Source organism: Astatotilapia calliptera, chromosome 7 (genome assembly GCF_900246225.1).
Source record: "Astatotilapia calliptera chromosome 7, fAstCal1.2, whole genome shotgun sequence".
Lineage (NCBI taxonomy): Eukaryota > Metazoa > Chordata > Actinopteri > Cichliformes > Cichlidae > Astatotilapia > Astatotilapia calliptera.
In genome coordinates this window covers 49,183,590-49,202,915 of record NC_039308.1, presented here as the reverse complement: position 1 = coordinate 49,202,915, position 19,326 = coordinate 49,183,590, and the positions used below count along the sequence as shown (strand labels likewise).

General features: G+C 40.3%; 1 protein-coding gene across 2 annotated transcripts in view; it reads left to right on the top strand.

Annotated features, from left to right (window-relative positions):
* kcnq1.2 (potassium voltage-gated channel, KQT-like subfamily, member 1.2) overlaps window positions 1–19,326 on the top strand; it is a 181,163-nt gene that overhangs the window by 100,859 nt on the left and 60,978 nt on the right. For both annotated transcript variants that reach the window (XM_026175315.1, XM_026175314.1), the window contains 4 exons: window positions 13,466–13,541; window positions 14,396–14,490; window positions 15,959–15,999; window positions 16,830–16,891. In XM_026175315.1, coding sequence (XP_026031100.1) covers window positions 13,466–13,541; window positions 14,396–14,490; window positions 15,959–15,999; window positions 16,830–16,891 — 274 coding nt within the window. The remainder of the gene's footprint in view (window positions 1–13,465; window positions 13,542–14,395; window positions 14,491–15,958; window positions 16,000–16,829; window positions 16,892–19,326) is intronic.

Genomic DNA, 19,326 nt, shown 5'->3' with positions numbered 1-19,326 from the left:
ATTAAACAGACCATTAATGCTCGAAAATCTCCAATGTGATTGAATTAAAACACTCCTAAAAAGTACACACAATGGTGTGAAAGACTCATTGCCAGTTCTCACAAATGTTTAATTCAGGGTGGCACAACCAGTTTTCACTCAGGGCAAGGTATGTTTTGAGCACGAGCTGATATTGTCGTGTTGGTGTTGTTCCCAGATCATCATACTAAATGTTATTCCAGGATCAACATTGCAAGTGACCAATCAGAATGTTGTGACGTCATACTTTTGCGACTTCGGGAAAAACCGCCGTAAAACAAAAAACTTTACTTAAGCTGCGAGGAACCGCTTCTGTCCGCTGATCAACGGACCCTGACCCTAACCCTAACCCTAACCCTTTAATAAACGGTAAGCAGAATTGATATTGTCCTTGCAACATTGAAATTTCATAAATGCATGAATGGCTTGGCGCGCAAAAGAATAACGTCACAACAATGTGATTGGTCACTTGCAATGTTGAACCTGGAACAACATTTTCATGTTGACCTGGGAACAACACCAACACGACGATATCAGATCATCCATGTTTTGATGACTATTGTACCTTCATAAAAGCAATAATCATTTTAAAACTGCGTTTTATTTACCCTGGCTATTTTTGTGTAATATGAACGTTTGTTTTGATGATCTGAAAGATTTCAGTTTCAAATATGCAAAAATTAAAAATTAGGAAGGGGGCAAGCACTAACACATATACGCATGTGTGCTAAATACCTCACCTAGGAGGTGTCCAGGAGGCATCATAGTCAGATGCCCAAACCAGCTCGACAGGCTCTTTTTGATATGGGGGAACAGCAGCACAACTCAAAGTCTCTCTTGAATGACTGAGCTCCATACCTAAGGGTGAGCCCACGTAAAATGAATAATTTATGCATAGAGAAGGATTCGCTTTTTTGTTTGATTTTTACTTTGACAAAACCATAATCAATACCACTCAATCGACACCATTTCTGTCTAAGCCTTTAAAGTTGAATCCCTCTCGGTCCACTATCAAATGGTGAAAATCGTAATAAATGGATGCAAGGGTGGATGATTTAATATTTATACTGTATGAACAACAACAGCAGATCACTAATGAAAACAGTACTTCTAGATTTAGTGCAGACTAAGTGTGTCAGTGATACAACCTCATTGAGGCTTTCTCAGCTTTCCTGTCTGTCTGCCTGACTGACTTTCTGTCTGCTTTTGTGTGTTTGGACTGCTGCTATAATTACTGTCCAGGCAGGGGTGGACCTGGAGACAGAGGCAGTGTGCTAATTGAATGTTGGAGCAAGAACGGAAGCTATTAAAACAAGCCTGCCAAGACGTTCTCAGCCTCATCTGCTACCATAAATCCATACCGACCATTATGACTGCTGCTACCACTTCCTCCACCGCTCCATCTCATTTTGTCTCTGTCATTCCCTCCAATAATGTTCCTTCTTCTCTTTCAGTACTCCCAGTCTTTGGATAAGGTATTTTATTAACCAAGTAGGCTTGTGTGTCTCATGTGTTTTTATTAGCTTGTCTCTTGTTTTGTATCACTGCACAGCTAAATGAAGACCAGAGGTAGACTAAGGATATCGATGGATCTGCTAATAAGCCAACCTTTTCCCACTATTTTCTTCTAATGTTTTGAAAGAAGCCTTGCCTCACAACTGTATTTCTCTTCTGAAATCCTCCCTTCCCCTCTCCCATCCCAACAAAAGTGCTGTTGCAATGATTTAAAGATAATAAAGTTCTAGTTTTCCTTTATTTTCAGCATTTAAACTATGGGGAATATGAGAAGACAAATGGCCTCTGCAGGGTTTGACGAGCAGGCCCCTTAAGCTTCGGGATTGCAGTCTCTCTGCAGACTCTCTTTCCATGTCTTTTTGCTAAATAATCAAAATGAATCTCTGTGTCTCTCCATGTTTGTAGTTTGTGCACGAGAAACACAAACAGGATGTACCATGAGGAAAGTCAAATCTGTTCAGACTGAAGCTGCCTTCTGTTGGACCAGCATTTGGGTTTGGCAGCATTTTAATTTAAAAAATAAATTAAAAAAATACTGTACGCTGTGTCTGAACAAACTGGGCTTACAAATGCAATTTGGTTTTTACTTCTTAATGGGTTTTTGGTTTTTTGTGTTTTTCGACTGGTTGATTAGTCTTACGTGATTAGTCACTAGTTCTTTGACTTTATGTCTTTCTCTCAAGGTAAACAGATCTAAAATAATTGACAGTGACATCCACTGTCTGGATGGCTTCCCATAGTTGAAATCATGAACAAAAAGCCTAACCACTGTAGAAAGGCCTAATTAAACAGCGGTCTTTAATGTTACCCCTTCCACCCCTCCACTGTAGCCCCAGCCACACATGAATGAAAGAATAATTCCCTTTTGAAAGCAAGCTCTGTTTTATAATCTATAACCAATGGAAGGCTCTTGGCTAAGAAGGTCCTCAGGTCACACTCCATCTCTTCCTTTCTCTTTTCTCTCTTTTTTCCCATCTCTGTTTTTTCCCCGTCTTCTTCTTCTCTGTCTCCCTGCTGCTTCCATGGTCTGGGTAAGCAAGGCAGGGCTGTGACAGTCACCTCTTCATGCTCCCTCAAGAGCGAGGTAGGGCTAACTGTCCTTGAATACATTCACACACAACTTCCCATGAATGACCATGTGTTGGCATGACCAACCACTGGGCTCATGTGCTTGGATTACTGGACTGCTATGAATGAGAAACAGCCAATTTAATCCAAAAATGGTGGCTGAAGTGGGGAGGTGGGGGTGGGTTTAAGTGCTTAGGGGCCTTACTACCTGGGGTTATTTGAGAAAAAAAAAATCAAGGGTCCATGCACCCCTCACCTCACTTCTGCCCACCATCCAAAAACCTCCCCACCCAGGCAAGAGGACCCCCCTGACTGGCAACAGTAAATAGATTCTTTCTATGACATCCTTAATCCTCCTAAATAGCAACAAATCCTATTAGGCCATGAATTATAAATCCTCTTCTTCCACTAAACTCAATCACCCATCCATCTTCATGTATGTATGCACAAACATTACCCATACATACACATTTTCTCGGGAATGTTGGTCTAAACAGGGCAGGCTGTGAATGTGATGGACGTCCACATGACATGTTAGTGTGCCTATATATTTGCTGTTTGTTAAATACTGGTACATGTAGATGTGTGCGGGGCCACTAGTGAGGCTTACTTCTCCTCCCACCTGTCATTTTGAGCTGAGTCACCCAAGCTTAAACACAGATATAAACAGCAGGCGTAGATTAGTCTCATATACACCAGAGTCAGGAACTTACCAATGCTTGTGAGAGTGTATGCTTTTATACATTATCCTAAATTACCTGATTGTGTCAGTACACTCAGTGCTTACTTTTATTTTATTGCTCTAAAAGACGAGCATAATGGTGAAATGCAAGCCGCGTCAAGCACAGAAACAACTACATTACACTGCTAACAAAATTTCGGCTATTATTAAGCATCTGCACTGACGGCAACCTGCATTTCAACCTCTACATGCTTCTATAGTAGAATCACTTTGGCTGTAGCTGTTGTTTCTTTGGGCTGTTGTTTTTTCCTTTTAAAGCACATACCTTTTTTTCAACTTTGGTTTATTTTTTTGGCTTTGTGTCATTAGGATAGTGTGTGGAAGATTTATACTGTTAACTGATATTTATGAGACAGTGCAGTCAAGGTCATCTTACAGAGTAACAAGATAGTAATGTATGGAATAATATTTAATTACTCAAAGAATAGAATTCTTTGAGTAATTAAATAATGTACTGCATTACTTTTAAGACGAGTAACGAGTAATATGTAGCATGTTTTTTTTAAATAACCACATCACTGCATATAAACTACACATAAGGAAATTTACTCTGTAAAGTTTCTATTACACTACTGGGACCTCGTTCAGGGACGTTTTTGCACTCACAGATCCACAGTTACCAGCATCATACGTACCACCAATGTTTGGTCAAAGTTTTATCAGGTAATGAGTCCGGTGGATCCTTCACCACCAATGAAGCAGAAAGGCCAGCAGGTTGGCAGAAATCTGTTCCTGTAAACGCTTGCGAAATCTCATGGCCAGCACCAAGTTCCTGAAGATAATGCAAAAGCAGCTATTTAGACCAGAACAAGGTCTGACAGAAAATAGGGGATCATTAACTACAAAACGATGCAGTTCTCTAATTAGACTCTCTTTGAAGAATAGTTACCACCACATCCCTGTCTTTAGGCTACACCTCAGGCTGGAACCCCAAAACCCTGAATAATGCTGGTCTCATCTTTGAGGTTGCTATTCCCAGAGTCGTTCTTACTTCTGAGTTTGTTGATGACAGGAACTGGGAAAACAAGTCAACCAAGTTTTAAATGTCACATTTAACCAACTTAAATTGCATTATTAAAATGTCTGTGTACATGATTGTGTCTATATTCTTTCAGAGTAAATCTTAATTTTTTTGCGGCTTATGTACTCGAGTAAAAATCAAATCTCCCACAGGTTTAGTTCAAATTGGTTTGGCTTTTCCAACCTCGTCACCCAAATTGTTTTGATCATTTGGCATTTAGAACTACACGGACAAGAGTTCAGTGGTCATTACACGACTTGTTAAAAGTGTGCTCTTCTCCAATCTTCTCTCTGCGTGGTGAGAAAAGAGCTGCGACCGTCTCTTTTCTCTGCAAATAATGACAGGTTGTGAGATTCTGCATCATTAACGTTAAACGTGGGTGGAGCTTTTCCGAGTGTGCTGGGACGTCAGCTGCCTCTCGAGACGAGTAATTTTCCTTGGTGGGATTCTTTCACACGCTTCGGGAGAGGAGACTTTAAGGCTTTGATATTCAGAGAAATTCTGTGGCAGTGAATGTGAAAGAACAAATTACTGAATTTATTTGTATTTTTTTTGCTTTATACATTACTCCATATCTATATACGGAAACATGAAAACAGTAATTTGATTGTGTGTTTGCGAGGTGACGGTGAAGACAGATTGTAAAGTATCTCTGGCGTCTCCCCCTCGTTTTTTCTGTCTCCGAGGCCACACACATCAAACAGGGCTCGCTCGTTCTGTTCTCTCTTTGTCATCAGCTCTCAATGGGTGCTGGTCTTTGATGTGGTTGGGTTGCTGCTATTGTCTCTGGCATGTCTTGATCAGTGTCTATTGATCTGGGAAGAGTGGACATGAAAACAACTGGAGCAGGCCCATGGGGAGAAGGGAACCTATTGTAGCAGAAAGCAGATTTAAGTGGTTGCATCTGACACTATTGCACGTATGGCAGATTTTCAGGTTCACGTTCTGACTGAGTCGAGTTTAAATTAAAGATTAAATTAACTGCAGCCAAACTGAAGAATAAGCAAAAACATGAAGCAAGTCAGAATAATGGAGGAAGTCGTAAAGTGAGTCAAACAGAGACTCAGAGTGTGGAAAATGAGTTTGCAGCTATAAAGAAAGTAACCAAGGTTAACTTAGCCTTCATACTTATTTGGTTGCCTGGTAACAGAAAGAGAAAAGAAAGAACCTGGTTGTGATGAATCAAAGGTTGGGTGACAGTGGAGAACAGGCAGAGGCAGAACTGGTTTAATAGTGGGTTCCAGTTGAACTTGGAAAGTTGGATTTCATACTTGGACAGAACGGCAGATTTTGCCCCGACCCCAAAATCTGTTTTTTACCATTACCTGTGAGCTCTACACTGTTTAAAAAAAACATCTTAAAAAAACGGTAATATTTTGGCAGCTGGGGCGCCAAACTACTACCGTAAATAAACAGAAAACAACTTCCTCATAAAAATACGTTTGATTCCAGTAATGACAATACAGTTTGTTGCGCTAATTTTACATGGGATCTTGCCTTTTCAAGTGATTTTAAACATCAAATTAGGAACATGTTAATGTGATTAAACAATGAAATTATCTATAAATAGGGGGAAAAAAACAAATCCTAAAAAAAACAGCAATATTCCGGCAGCTGGGGCGCCAAAATACTACCGTAAAATAACAGAAAATAACTTTCTCGTGAAAATACAGTTATTTTCAGTAATGAAAATAGAGTTTGTTGCGCTAATTTTACATGGGCTTCTGCCTTTTCCAAGTGCTTTTAGACAGTAAATTAGGAACAATTTAATGTGATCAAACAATGAAATTACAAGGTCAATGAATGTGGCAATATGAATCATAATACGTAAATGTACAGAAATATACAGTTAATTTAAATAATAATGGATTGCATGCCCTGGGACAGACTGACAGAGGCGAGGCTGCCATATCGCACCATCGGCCCCTCTGGCCATCACCAGTAGGTGAAGAGTCTTGACCACGGACACAATACCGAGAGTGTCCGAGCCGGGGATCGAACCGGCAACCTCCTGATCACAAGGCAAACTGCCAACTCTTGAGCCACGATCGCTCTAAATAGCAATTATAATAATACTTATGTGATGTAACACAAGCTTATAGGAATCATGTTATATACTTTTCCATAGCATTACATTTAAATTCAACAGTTCAATCTTTCAAATAACGGACAGATATTTGTGAAATCATGATACATTTGTGAATGTATTTTAACAATCTAAATGTGCATATGTACAGATTTGAAATATGAAATCACAGTCTATTTACGTAACTTTGTTGATATTCTAGAAGAACAGAACAAAACTGTAAAATGCACAGTAAAATACTTTTATATTAGGATTTTTTCCTACAGTACTGCCATACAAAAAAAATATATTTAAAAAACAAGTGAATTGTGTTTTACTATATTTACAGTGATGTTATGTTATTTTACCTTTGACATGTAAAATCACAGTCTACTTATGTAAATTTAATGATATTCTAGAAAGACAGTACAAAACTGTAAAATATACAGTAAGATACTTTGACATTACTATTTTTTGGAACAGTGTAGAGTTCATCATACACAAAGCTGTCCAGTGTGCATCTGCGGTAATGTAAGTATGTGCAAAACGATTTGCAGTGAGTTTCAGTGAACAGATACTGCTAAGAATGGCTACCCTGGTTTGTTTGTACTGCTCAACTCGTGTAACATCAATTCCAGCTCCAACTTCCAAGATAAATGGAAAACAGCATATGTCCTATTCCCCTTTTTTTGTATGCCATGGAAATACTCGGGAAAATTTACCCGAAACCTTAGATTGTGGTTACACGTATTAGGGATTTTTAGAAGTCATTGAAGAATTCTGTATTTTAGAGAAAACGTGGTAGCATTGCTTAAATTAGAGTTGCAATCCTCCTCGTTTTAAACACTCAGTGAATGGCATGCCATCACTTAGATCAAACATTTCTGAAAGAATGTAATCATCTTATCCTGCCAAGACATGATAAAAAAAATGCCTGGTTTTGAGGAGAACTGAAGAAGAGCACATCTCTTTGATGGACCAAAGCGCCAGTTATATAAAGCTTATCTCACAGAGACAGATGCAGACACACAGAGACACACGCACACACACACACACAGGCCAGCAGACTTGCTGGGTCCTGCCTGTAGTGTAGCACATGCGTGTCTAGGGTTGCTTTCTCCTGACTGACTCCAAGGTTATTGCTGCACACCATGGAAGCACAGGATATTTGATGGTCCCCTGCCAAAGACAGAGCCGGGGTCATGGGGCATAGGAGGGTAGGTTGCCATTGACAACTCAGAGGTCTCCAAAGTGACCATTTGAAACTGGGGAAGAGAGAAAACTTATTAAGAGTGAAGGGTCAATGGGAAGCCATGGGGCTAAATCTTTCACCAGTTTTGAAGCGAGGGTCAGGGCTAGTTCATAACTGCAGCAACGATGGCTCACCTATGACTTCTACAGTGGACCTGAAGAATAGCAAGTCTGTTGAGAAGAACTAGAAACTGGGATTTAATCCTCACAATTAAAATACACACAACCAAGCACGAGTGAATCATACAGTGCAGGACAATGGAAAGAATATTGAAGTCGTCGGGGGTAAAATCTGAGCTCTGCTGGCTCAAGAGAAGTTCCCAGGATAAACTGTGTCAAATCTTCTGCACAGATACACACAAAGATGGGAAACAAGAAGAGAGAAGATGTTGTAGTAACACTTTATTATATAGCCTGCAACTGAGGGCGTAGTTACCCTGTAATTTTCAATATGTTTTACTTAAAATTAAAATATAACTATATTTACCTAGACATATTTAAAAGTTGATACGCTAGGGGGGTCTGGAGGAAGCAAAGAAATTATTCTATTGTAAGTAAATGTAAGTAGTATTGTAAGTAATTTTAAGTACTGCATAATTTTGCTGACAAACAATATTTTCTCATCTTATATCATAAATACTCTTTTGGTCATGGGCTATATTAAAGTGTTACTTTTTACATATTTATTTCTTTTATGGTGTTTGTTAATATTCATTATATTGGGGTGCATGATGGATTTTCTAATGTTGTACTGTACTTAAAATTACTTATAGTATTATATGTGTCTCATTTTCCTTAAAATACCAAGAAGTTAAGCAAGTACAGAGTAATTATGACATAAGATGGAGAAATGTTGTTTGTTTTTACCAGGTAATTATGCAGTTCTTAAACTTAGTTACAGTATAATTATTTCTTTGTTTTCTGTACATTTCAGACTTTTTACCTTCTTATTCTAGTGTGCCTGTCTTTGAGTATTGATATGTAAATATAATTACCGTATTTCCCGGACTACAAAGCGCACCTGAATATTAGCCGCACAAGCTAAAATCAGGGGAAAATCCTGTTTTGTACATACATTAGCCGCACCTGACTAAAAGCCGCAGGTGTTTCAATGTTGACTTATCATATGTAAGAGAATATGCACAAAGGGAATTGTCAGGAAAGAGATGGCTGTTTGGAGACACACCCCTTTTATTAATATTTTGAAAAACAAGTTATGGGTACATATTTGCACATGTAGTACATAACAGTAACCTACAGCACACCAGAAAAATAGATTCGGACTACCTTTTAGGCTCAGGTGCAGTGACACGGCTTTAACAAGAAGAAAAGTTAGTCATTCACCATCTTTCTCTTCTTCCTGCGCTCTAAAACCACCAAAGTCCTCTCCTCCAATGTCGGAAACGAACAGGCTCAGGATGGCTTCGTCATCCACTCTCCGCTTCACTCCTTCGTTGTCACTTTCAAAACCAAAGAAATCCTCGTTGTCAGTGTCAGAGTCGAACACCCTCAGAAGGGCCGTGGCGGTGTCCTCCTCTCCATCATGCAGCAGTCCAGCCCTTCAAAATCCGTTGGTGATCATGGATGTTTTCACACTTTTCCACGCTGTCAGAATCCACCGGTGGAGTTGGGCATAACTTGCTTTTCGCAAGTTTATCGCCGCTCGTCATCCACGCCTCCCGCTGAATGCGTAGCGCTACTTTGAAGTTTGTTTTTCACGCTACTTCGTACGGCACTACGTTGCCTGGCGGACGGACATGTGACTAACATACCACTCTTGAACCCCGATCCTTCCGCCAGGCAACGTAGTGCCGTACAACAGCGGAACAAACAAAACAAATCGTCTTACGATATGACAAAAATCATGGAAAATCCATAGAAAAGCCGCACCTGACTAAAAGCCGCAGGGTTCAAAGCTTGTGCAAAAAGTAGCGGCTTATAGCCCGACAATTACGGTACATAATTGCATTTCAAATAAAATGTATTGAAATATATTATGAAGACTTGCACAAGACACCTGTACACAGTTTGACAGAAAAGGATTTTTAAGATTTAAGATTTTAATGGCAGTGTCAGCTAGTAAAGTAAAAGTAAGAGAGGAAAGGAGCAAAACCATTCCAAGGTGCCATGTTATTTCATAGTGGATGACTACTTGTCACTATTAGGGAAGCTGAAAAATTAGACGACAAATGGCTTAAAAGCTTTTAAAAAATAAATCGTCATCGGATCTGGACAGGAAAGAAGACGCGTGCTTAAAGTAACATTAGAAGTCTGTCAAGTCAATGCTGCAACACCCAGATGGACTTAAGATAAATATTACACCACGCTATAATTTAAAAAAGAAATCTGAATGTTGCAAAAGTCTCTGATTATCAATACTGAATCAAAGTGTAATGAGTTGTTAAGTTTTAGGAGGTTTTGACTTAATTTATATGTTTTATTGCTGCTCTGGGTCCTGTTTTTCCACCCAGTCCTCAAAGTGCAACAGAGAAGTAAAGGCAGGCTGTCTTCTTTGGAACTTGTAACCCCGGAAGAACTCGGAGTACTGTAACACTTTGAGCTCCTGTAACACCACTGTAGTCCTGCAGGTCAGGGTTGGTGGAGCCTGCATTTTATTAAAAGGAAATCTGGCTTCTTTATCTGCATTACAACTTCCTTATTACAATTTCTTCTTTCAAATGTTACGCTAAATAATGTTACCAGCAGGTCATCATAACTAGAATACAATGGTAGACAATTGAAGATGACTTTTCGGTGCTGCCATCATTAAAAACAAGATACCAGTATTGCGTGGTGAGCGGTTAGGCAGACCACGCTTTTCTAGAGAATCATTCTACATGTTTTAGTGAGTAACCGAAACAGAAAGGGCGGGAAAGAAAAGACTACATGACAATATTACGAGATCCTGTCCGTAGGAGGTCTACATTTCCCACTTACCTCTCAAGAGCACAAGAGGAGCAAGCAGAGAAATGTGGGATTTGCATTCTTACATTTTCTGTGTGTCAAATGTTTAATGGAGTGCAGAGTGGGTTAGTGTTGGACAAAAGAAAACAAAACACCCATCCGTGTTGTTCTTTTATCACACTTACCCACTGAACATGTGTGTGCATTTGTGTCAAATGCAGGAAACGGGAGGAGGGCAAGGAGGGAGCAGGGTACAGTTGTTCAACGATCAAAACCACACGTTTTTTGTTTCCTACGTGTGTTTTCTTTCCCAATTATGCTTGCACCCTCCAGTTCACACAGAAACGAGGGGAGAAAAAAAAACACATCCTTCTCCTCTTTGACGAAGGAGAGCAAAGGGGTGGGTGCTAGACTTTTTTTTTCCTAAAATAGGGACTCATGCTCTTTATGTTTGGTATTGTTTGCATGCATTTCCTCCTATAGCTTGGGCAGGCCCTGCATGGAGGGCAGGAAGAAAGACGGCAGTTCAACAGCCTTTGATGTTCCTGTTTTATGGTCCCATGTCAACGCATTGTCTGTTAAGTCCTTTTGTTGTCCCTTTGCCTAATTAAGACCTCAGAGCGACTTGTTGACTCCACAAAGACCCCCATGTTTAGGGAGACGAGGGTGGAGGCTGTGTGATTCTGTGTGTCAAGGGTGTGTGCGCTTGTATGTGCGGGTCTGTCTGCCTTGACTGGGAAGTAGCTTGAGAGAACTCTTCAAAACAATACACAAAACCCATATATTGGCTTTGACTTAATCCACACTCTTTGCAGACGCTGGGCGTATGCACATGGCCCAAAGGCTTATCAGCACATACCAACAGATGGCTGAAAGGTCACCTTTGTCTGAGACATGTCCTACATGAAACAGAAAACCAATATTAAAATTGACACAAAAAGCAGGGATCAAATAATACCCTCCTCACCCAGACTTTGCACTCCATTACTGTTTGTTTTTGCTAAACAAATTTTGCATTGAAAAGAATAATAGGTCATGTATTGTTCATTTAATTCTGTGTGGGATTTAAGTCTGTAATTGGACAAAAGCCATATAATAGTTCTTTTCTGTTTATTTTGGGGGTGTGGGAAAAGATCCGTACAGAATACAGTATTGCAGTAATATGTATGGGGACATTGTTTAGATCCAGAGAGACCAATAAGAGATATTTTTTAAATAAATTAAACTCTTTGAACAAGGGTCTCGTCTCATGCACCACCATGCTGAAATAGCGAACAAACTTACATTAAATTGGCTTTTTCGAACGATCATCAAGCACTGGATACACTTAGCTTGACCAAGGTGCCTCCTAATTCAGGGCAAGCTAATGGCTCAGTTTCATGAGAAAAAACAGGACAATAACCTGCTTGCACCTACCAAAAAAGCCCCTATTTCTTCCCTTTCTGCAACCAATTGCAACTTGTGGTAACTACGTGTTTGCCCAGAGTCCGAGCTAGTCAGCTTAAGGTGATTTGCACAGACAGGCAACCTGTCTGCAAACAGTTGCAGTCTGACTTGGACTGACTGCAATCACTCCCAGAAAGATTGTTGAAGGTTGGCAAATAATTGCTGTCTAATTTATAAATGCAGACAAATTGCCAACATGTTGCCATCAATCTGAAATAATCTGTGGGAATGAGTACAGCTTAGGGCCAATGAGCTGGCTGTCAGCTGGTTGGTTCTGGTTGAATTTCTGTCTATAGAGACAGCAACCGATAAGTGATTTTTGACAATTTAATCACAGTTAATTGCTGTATTGTCAGAAATACTTAGCATAAAATTGCCAGCTTGACCCCATTTAACTGCAGACTGATTGCAGGCTGCCTGTCGCTGTTTATTGGAAGCATTTATGGCAGGTGCTAGTATTTAGGTATGCTTGACAATCTCATTCTCCATCAAATAATATCTGAAGCAAAGAATGTAAGTTATATATTGATACTAACATTTCTCTTGGAAGCCCCCTAAATGCCCTTGAAAATGTTAATACCTTTTTATTATTATTATACCCCATGCCTTTTTCTAATTCGCATGACAGTTTGACATGACTATTAAACTGCTGCGGTCTTAAGATTATGGAGATCGCAGCGTTGACAAAGGTTGAGACACCTTGTCCTAGGTTATTACACTTGATTTTACTTTGCAGCATGTTAATGTGCTTCCAGTATGTGTTTGCAAGATTTTCTGATTAATGAAATGCAGTAACATCTAAACCCAGTGTGCACCAATGCACAGCAGAGCACAGCACAGAGCGCCTGCTTGAAAAAACAAAAATACATGCCATATAGTCACTATGGTATGCAAGTAAAAGCTGTTGTGTGTTGTGTGCATCAAGTGGTTTTGGTTTCAGTGTTTCATAACAGCATTTTTGTGTGTGTGTCTGTGTGTTGACACAGATGTGCTTCTTTGATCTCAGAAACGTGTGTTTTGGGACTCCTCTTAAGGCAAACTGAATTGGTTTTCTTCTCTCGTTTTCGCAGTGGGTTGTGGATTTACTGTTTTGAGTGAAAAGGCAAGCACCGATACAGAGTGCGGGTTAATCTGTGTTGTTACACTTGTCTGTATCAATGCATATCTGTCAATGCACGTTTGTTTTTCCTGTTTAGACCCACATGTGTTTTGCAGTTGGGTGGCATACGCATTGTTCATCGAACCTGAAAAGCAGCAAGGGTCAATTAGCGCTGAGCACGTAGACTTTTTTGTCTCTCTCTTTTCTTTTCTTTTTTTTGTCCCTTCTTTTCAGGGCAGTTAGTCAAGAACAAACCACTTGACCTTTTACAACAAGCTAAAATGTGAAGTGTTTTTCTTTTGTGGCCTAAATTAGTCTCCTTTATTTCTGTCACAGGTTGTCCCATGCCCAGAGATCTGCGGTAAAAGTCCTCCGCAGAATGAAGTACTTTGTGGCCAGGAGGAAATTTCAGGTACGTAAAGGGAAATCCAGAGAGAAACACTGCAGAGTTAAAGAGACGAGGGAGGGGTGACAGATGAAGAGAAAGACAGATTGAGAGTGTGAGAGGGAGTAAGAGAAGTGTGTAGTAGTATGTGTGGCTACACAGGAAAGGAGGGGGGGGAGGCTTAAGGGTATATATCAGCTGTGGTGCTGGTGTGTGTGCTTGTGTGTCTACACATGAATGTTTGTGTGCATGCCTGAAACTTGCACCTGCATGCCTTCTTTGTGCTCACAGTCCAGGCACTGTATCATGGGAAATCTGCTAACCTGTCTCTGGGGCTACAGTAGGAATTCACTTACTGTGCTGCGCACGCAAAAGTCGCTCGCAGTGCTCACGAAAGCGCCCACTTGTATCCACGCTGCATGTTTTTCAGAAAGTTTCTTCGATTCTTCCTGTTTCCAAGTGTTCTATAAGTTTTCGGTTCGGGCCTGTGTGGTGTCAGCTGCAGAGGGCTATACACTGTGCAGTAAAGAGTTCACTGAGTTCTTTCTGATGCTCCTTGTGTCAACGTCACACTACACAAAGCTATGAAAGGGCTTTAACACGATTGCTTTCTACTTGACCATGCACTTGTCAGGACACACACACACACGCGCACACACACACACACACACACACACACACACACACACACACACACACACACACACACACACACACACACAAACACGTGCACACACACACTGGGTTAACAATGAACCCCTTGGGGATGTTTTGGGGACCAAGCAAAAGAGACTGTTGTTGACAATGGCCTTTGTGTCCCACCGTGTGTGTGTGTGTGTGTGTGTGTTTGTTTTTGTGTGTGTGCATGCTGGTATCAACAGCAAGCTCGGAAGCCCTATGATGTGCGAGACGTGATCGAACAGTATTCCCAGGGTCACCTCAACATGATGGTCCGCATCAAGGAGCTGCAGAGAAGGTGGGGCCTTTGTTTTATGCTGTTTGTTGTTCTTTCCATAAGCTTTATTAAGCATAAAGCCATTAAGATGTCTCTATGTATCCAATGCCTCAATCACTGATATGCCTTTACTTGTAAAACCATATTGTTCCTTGTTATTTGTCTGTTAACAAAGAAACACAGTCCCAGATCTGTCAATTTCTCCAGAATTGGGCAAAAAAAAACATGTAGATTTTCTGCACCAAAAGCTTCAAACTTCAGATTCACACCCTTGTTACACTGAAGAAGTTTACATTTCTGGTAGAATCATTACATTTGTCTCATTTTCTGTGAGTAAAATGCAATGTTCTTAATCTGATGGGTGTTTCTATGTAGCTGTGTTGCTGCCCTATTGGCCAGGTCTCACTTAAAATCATTAATCTTTATGGGAGTCCTCATTGGGCCATTTTTCATTTGGTAAATTCTGGCTATATTTACGCTAATAACATTTTCATGCTCTGCATCAATTCTTAAAGACTCAGTTTTAGGGGGTCATAAAACACTGGGGTTGTGCAGCCAAAACAGTGTGCTCATTGCAACTGCTAGCACTTTCTATAACATTTATAGACATTTATCCTATTCTCTGCAGTCTTCATCGGACAGACAGGAGCCTCACTGGTCCCATATTTGTTCTGCCTTGTTATACTTTATAACAAGAGCAGAGTCATTATTTTGAGTTCCAGCGAAATACAGTTCTCGTGAAAGTTAAACCTTTTGTCCTCTCCGTGCGATTTTCTCTGCTTCACTTAAGAAGATGTTCTTTCTTTGACACACACACACACACACGGCTCTCAGCCGTTATAGGTCAGTGAGAGGTGATGTATTGTGTCTGCTTCATGCGAGTGCATCGCCTGGAACTCGTAACGCCTCCTGCAGTAATTCACGGACCCGTGGCAATGCACTGTTACGTTTTTAAGTCATTATAAAGCAACACTAAATCATGAAAGTGCTGTTAGGCTGACAGTTTTTTTTTTATTACCCCATAAAATCTAAAAGAAAAAAAAGACACTATTAGACACTATCCCAAACACACCAAAATACTGCAAAGACCACTAGTCTGCCAACATAAACGAATAATAAACACATAAAGACGTGTGATTAAGGTGAGGAAAAGATGCAAATGGCTTACACTGAACACTGTATTCAAATGCTTTCCTTCTGCCTCAGTGAATTCGTAAATGCCAGTCGACATAAGAAGTGAAACTGTGAGTTTCAGTGTTTATTTTCAAAGCTTCACATCTCAATAAGAGGACAGCATCCATTTGTCCAACCCCTTTAAGGCTTGCATGTGTGCGCTCTCTGAAAGCAGTGATGTATAAATACAGTTGAAGCGGATGACATTTGTTTAATTTTATTGGCACTATAAAGTGTTTATCCAGCCGAACCTCTTCTGTGTCTGCTTTGTGTTTTTGCCTTTCGCTGTCTAATTCCTTCTGTCTTTCCTTGTCAGGCTGGATGGCACTCTGGGAAAGCCGGGCATGTTTCTTCCAGGTAAATACGCAACAAACGCCAGTGGTCTCCATCTGATAGACAGCCGTCACTCCTCGCTCCATCCCTGTGTTTATAACCAGCTCATCAGTTGTGCCAGACCAAATATGCGAGAAAGAGAGCTCCCTGATGCTTGCGTGTGTATATTTCTCAGTTTGGGTGCGGGCAAGACTGCATGTACGTCCGAATGTTTGCCAGTATGGGAGTTTAAGCACCCTGCTTGTGGCGGTATTCTGGTGAGCGCATATTAGCGCGCTTGTGTGAGTTGTTGTCAGAGGAATTACACAAACACATTTCTTTAATTAATTGTGCAATGTTAAATTAAGTGCCCCAAGCAGCAGCTCCCACAGCTTCCATGCCAGCTAAAAATAACAGCGGCGAGATGGAAACTTCACTGCGCCACTAATTGGATGGGGCGAAACAAAACAAGAATAGCTCTCTTTTCCAACAGGAAGTCGGTTAGCGTGGATGTGATGTAAGGCAGACTGAAAAAATATGAGGCAAATTAACACTGAATGGGGTCCTTAATAAGTTCTAATTACTAGAACTTCGTTAGTTTTTCTTGTAAGGATCGTACTTTTAATGGTTTGATTTAGTCGAAACACTCCTGAAACTGTTGGGTATTTGCTCACATACGTCTTTATTACAAGCTTTAACTGTGCGCACGACTGAATGAAACTTTAAGCTGTCACTGCCAAGTGTGAAGCAGTGAACAGTGGCCTATCGGGCCTTTTACTGGAAGTTATATCACCTTGGAGTAGTGGACTATCCGATTGTATTATATATTATTTTTTATATATATATTCCCTTCTTTTATCTTTTTTTCTTTTTAGGAAAAGGAGAAGATAAAGAATACCCAACTATTGGGGCTCGTCTCATCAGGCTGGAAGATAAGGTAGGCACAATCGAGCGTGTGTGTTTTGTCTGACAGTAAGAGTGGTAAACTGATTAGATTATCTATCTCGTTCATAAGCAGAACGATGTGTGAGTCTGCCAGCATGTGTCTCTGTATCAGATGAATGAGTGCACTGCAGTCGTCTTCCTTTTTTTTTTTTAAATAGCTCTATTGTGGCTGGCTTCAGTCAGCCTGTGCCAAACATGCACCTCCTCTCTTGAACCCACCTTATCAATATCAGTGCTGTGTTTACACTGCACTTGTGTGTCTGTTCATGCTGTATTTTTAGTTGACCTTACTGGGTAGCTTTTAGGATTTTCCACACCACCCATTCTTTTTTTTTTCCTGTAGTGCTGTGTAGATTGGCTTGTGACAGCTCTTGGATGTTTATGTTTCCATGAAGAATATAAAAAAAATTGGAAACATAAAGGAGCTGCAGAGAGGCATAAGCCAAAAGGCAACAGCTGTGTTACAAAGCTCATGTGCGACTAGGCGTGCTCTCCTTTAAACATAGTGGAATGAGCACAACATCGTGAAGCCAGCGCGATGCCAGCCGTGATAGACGTTTCCCCTTTGTGAGTTATCAGCTGGATTGCGACGGCGTGCTTCTGATTAATGATGTCTTTTAAGTCGTGTTGTATGAAATGTGTGGCTGTGTGGTCACACGTTGTTTGAGCGGTTGAATACTTGGATTTGAATGTAGGTTTGTGGGTTTTTCGGGGTGTTTTTTTCTTTCCATGGGACCGGTGTACAATTGAAGACTAACCTTATACTCAAGTCGTTCTCACATGAAAACAACTCCTACACAATAGAACAATGCATTCTGCTGCCACTTATTTTCTATTCAGCTCAGCCAGCTAAGGATTTCCCGCACTTGCCTTTGGTATTTACCTTACCATCTCTGTGCACTCATCAGCACCGCCGCTCTCTAATGTTTGCAAGCGCTAGCTGTTCTCAGAGCCCCTTTTTTGCAGAGAGAAGTGTAATGATCGTGAACGAATTTGCCCTCCAAGCCTGCAGACCTCCCTCAGAGATTGAGTTACACCCCATTTGCTTCAGGCTACATGTTGTGATCGCAATCTCCTGATTAGAAACACAAACCCGTGTTGAGAAGTGCCTCACCTACCTATGACACACTTTTTCTCTCTTACCCTTCTTTTTTCTGTGGGGCTCAGCATTGACAAAAAAGGTAAAAAAGGGGGAACTGAGAAGGACATAATTGGGAAACAAATCAGTGGAAGCCTACGGATGCAGGCTACTTTTCCTCCAAAACAATGTGGAACCAATCAATGTTCCTGTAATCAGAGCTGCATTCGTATGAACTGGTATACAAAAGTAGCAAGAGAAATTCATTATTTCCCGAACTGCCAGTCCTTCATAATTACTGTTTTCTTTGAATATGCACCTGCTCCCTATCCTTTCTAGCTTGTGTGTTCAGGCACCTGTTATAAATGAAAAAGGTGGCTTCTTCTTCCTTTCTTTGAAACAGCAGGTGAATGAACCTGGTGACCTTTGATACATTCACTGTGCGGCCTGCATCACTGGTATGGTACTTTATAGATATCTTAGTTCACAGATAAACTTGATACAGTAAATACAGTATTTTGCAAAAGTATCAAGTGTTATCACTCCTTTCTTTATATTTTATTTTTACTTAACTAACCAGACTTTCTTTTATTTATTTTGGACTTGAGCAATAGTTCTCCAGGACTTCTGAAGGACTTCTTTAGACACTGGCTGCTTTTTTCAACCATTTTTAAAGAAATGTCTTTATTTAGTTTGTTGAACCATGTAACACTGACCTATGAATCATCATCAAACATAAAAAGGCACATCTCAAGGCACGAACCAATGTAGTGTCTAAACATAAAAGACAATTATGCAAAGAAACAATTTAACTTCTGTGCTAGACACTTTGTTATTAACAGCCTGTTGGGAAAAAACATTATTTCCACTCCTGTAGTTTAATCTATAGAGATCAAAACTTTAGCAACACATTTAGCATAAAAAAGAACTTTATTACTTTCAGCCTGTGACCCTTCATCAGGATCATCAAGAACTCTGTAGAAAGAAAAATTCTAGTAGGAAAACTTGAAAACAGCCAACCATTGTGCACCAAGTATATCAGTTCACTCAGTTAGTTGAATCTATAAAAAGTGCCAAAAGCCAGTCTGATTGGCAACAACTTTATTGTTCAGCATGACTGCCAGATCACTTGAAGCATACCTGGGTAGGAAAACACACATCAGAATGACTGAATGGTGTAATCCTGGTTATCACTAAGAACAAAATGTCTTTTGTGCTCTATCTAAAAGTAAATATCATTTTTCCCCTTTTTCTCCCATTACAATGTTTAATCTTGAGTATTATAGCTATGCTGTAATGCTCACCACACACTGACCATGCCATTACTGGTGTAGGCTGGACATGAAAGT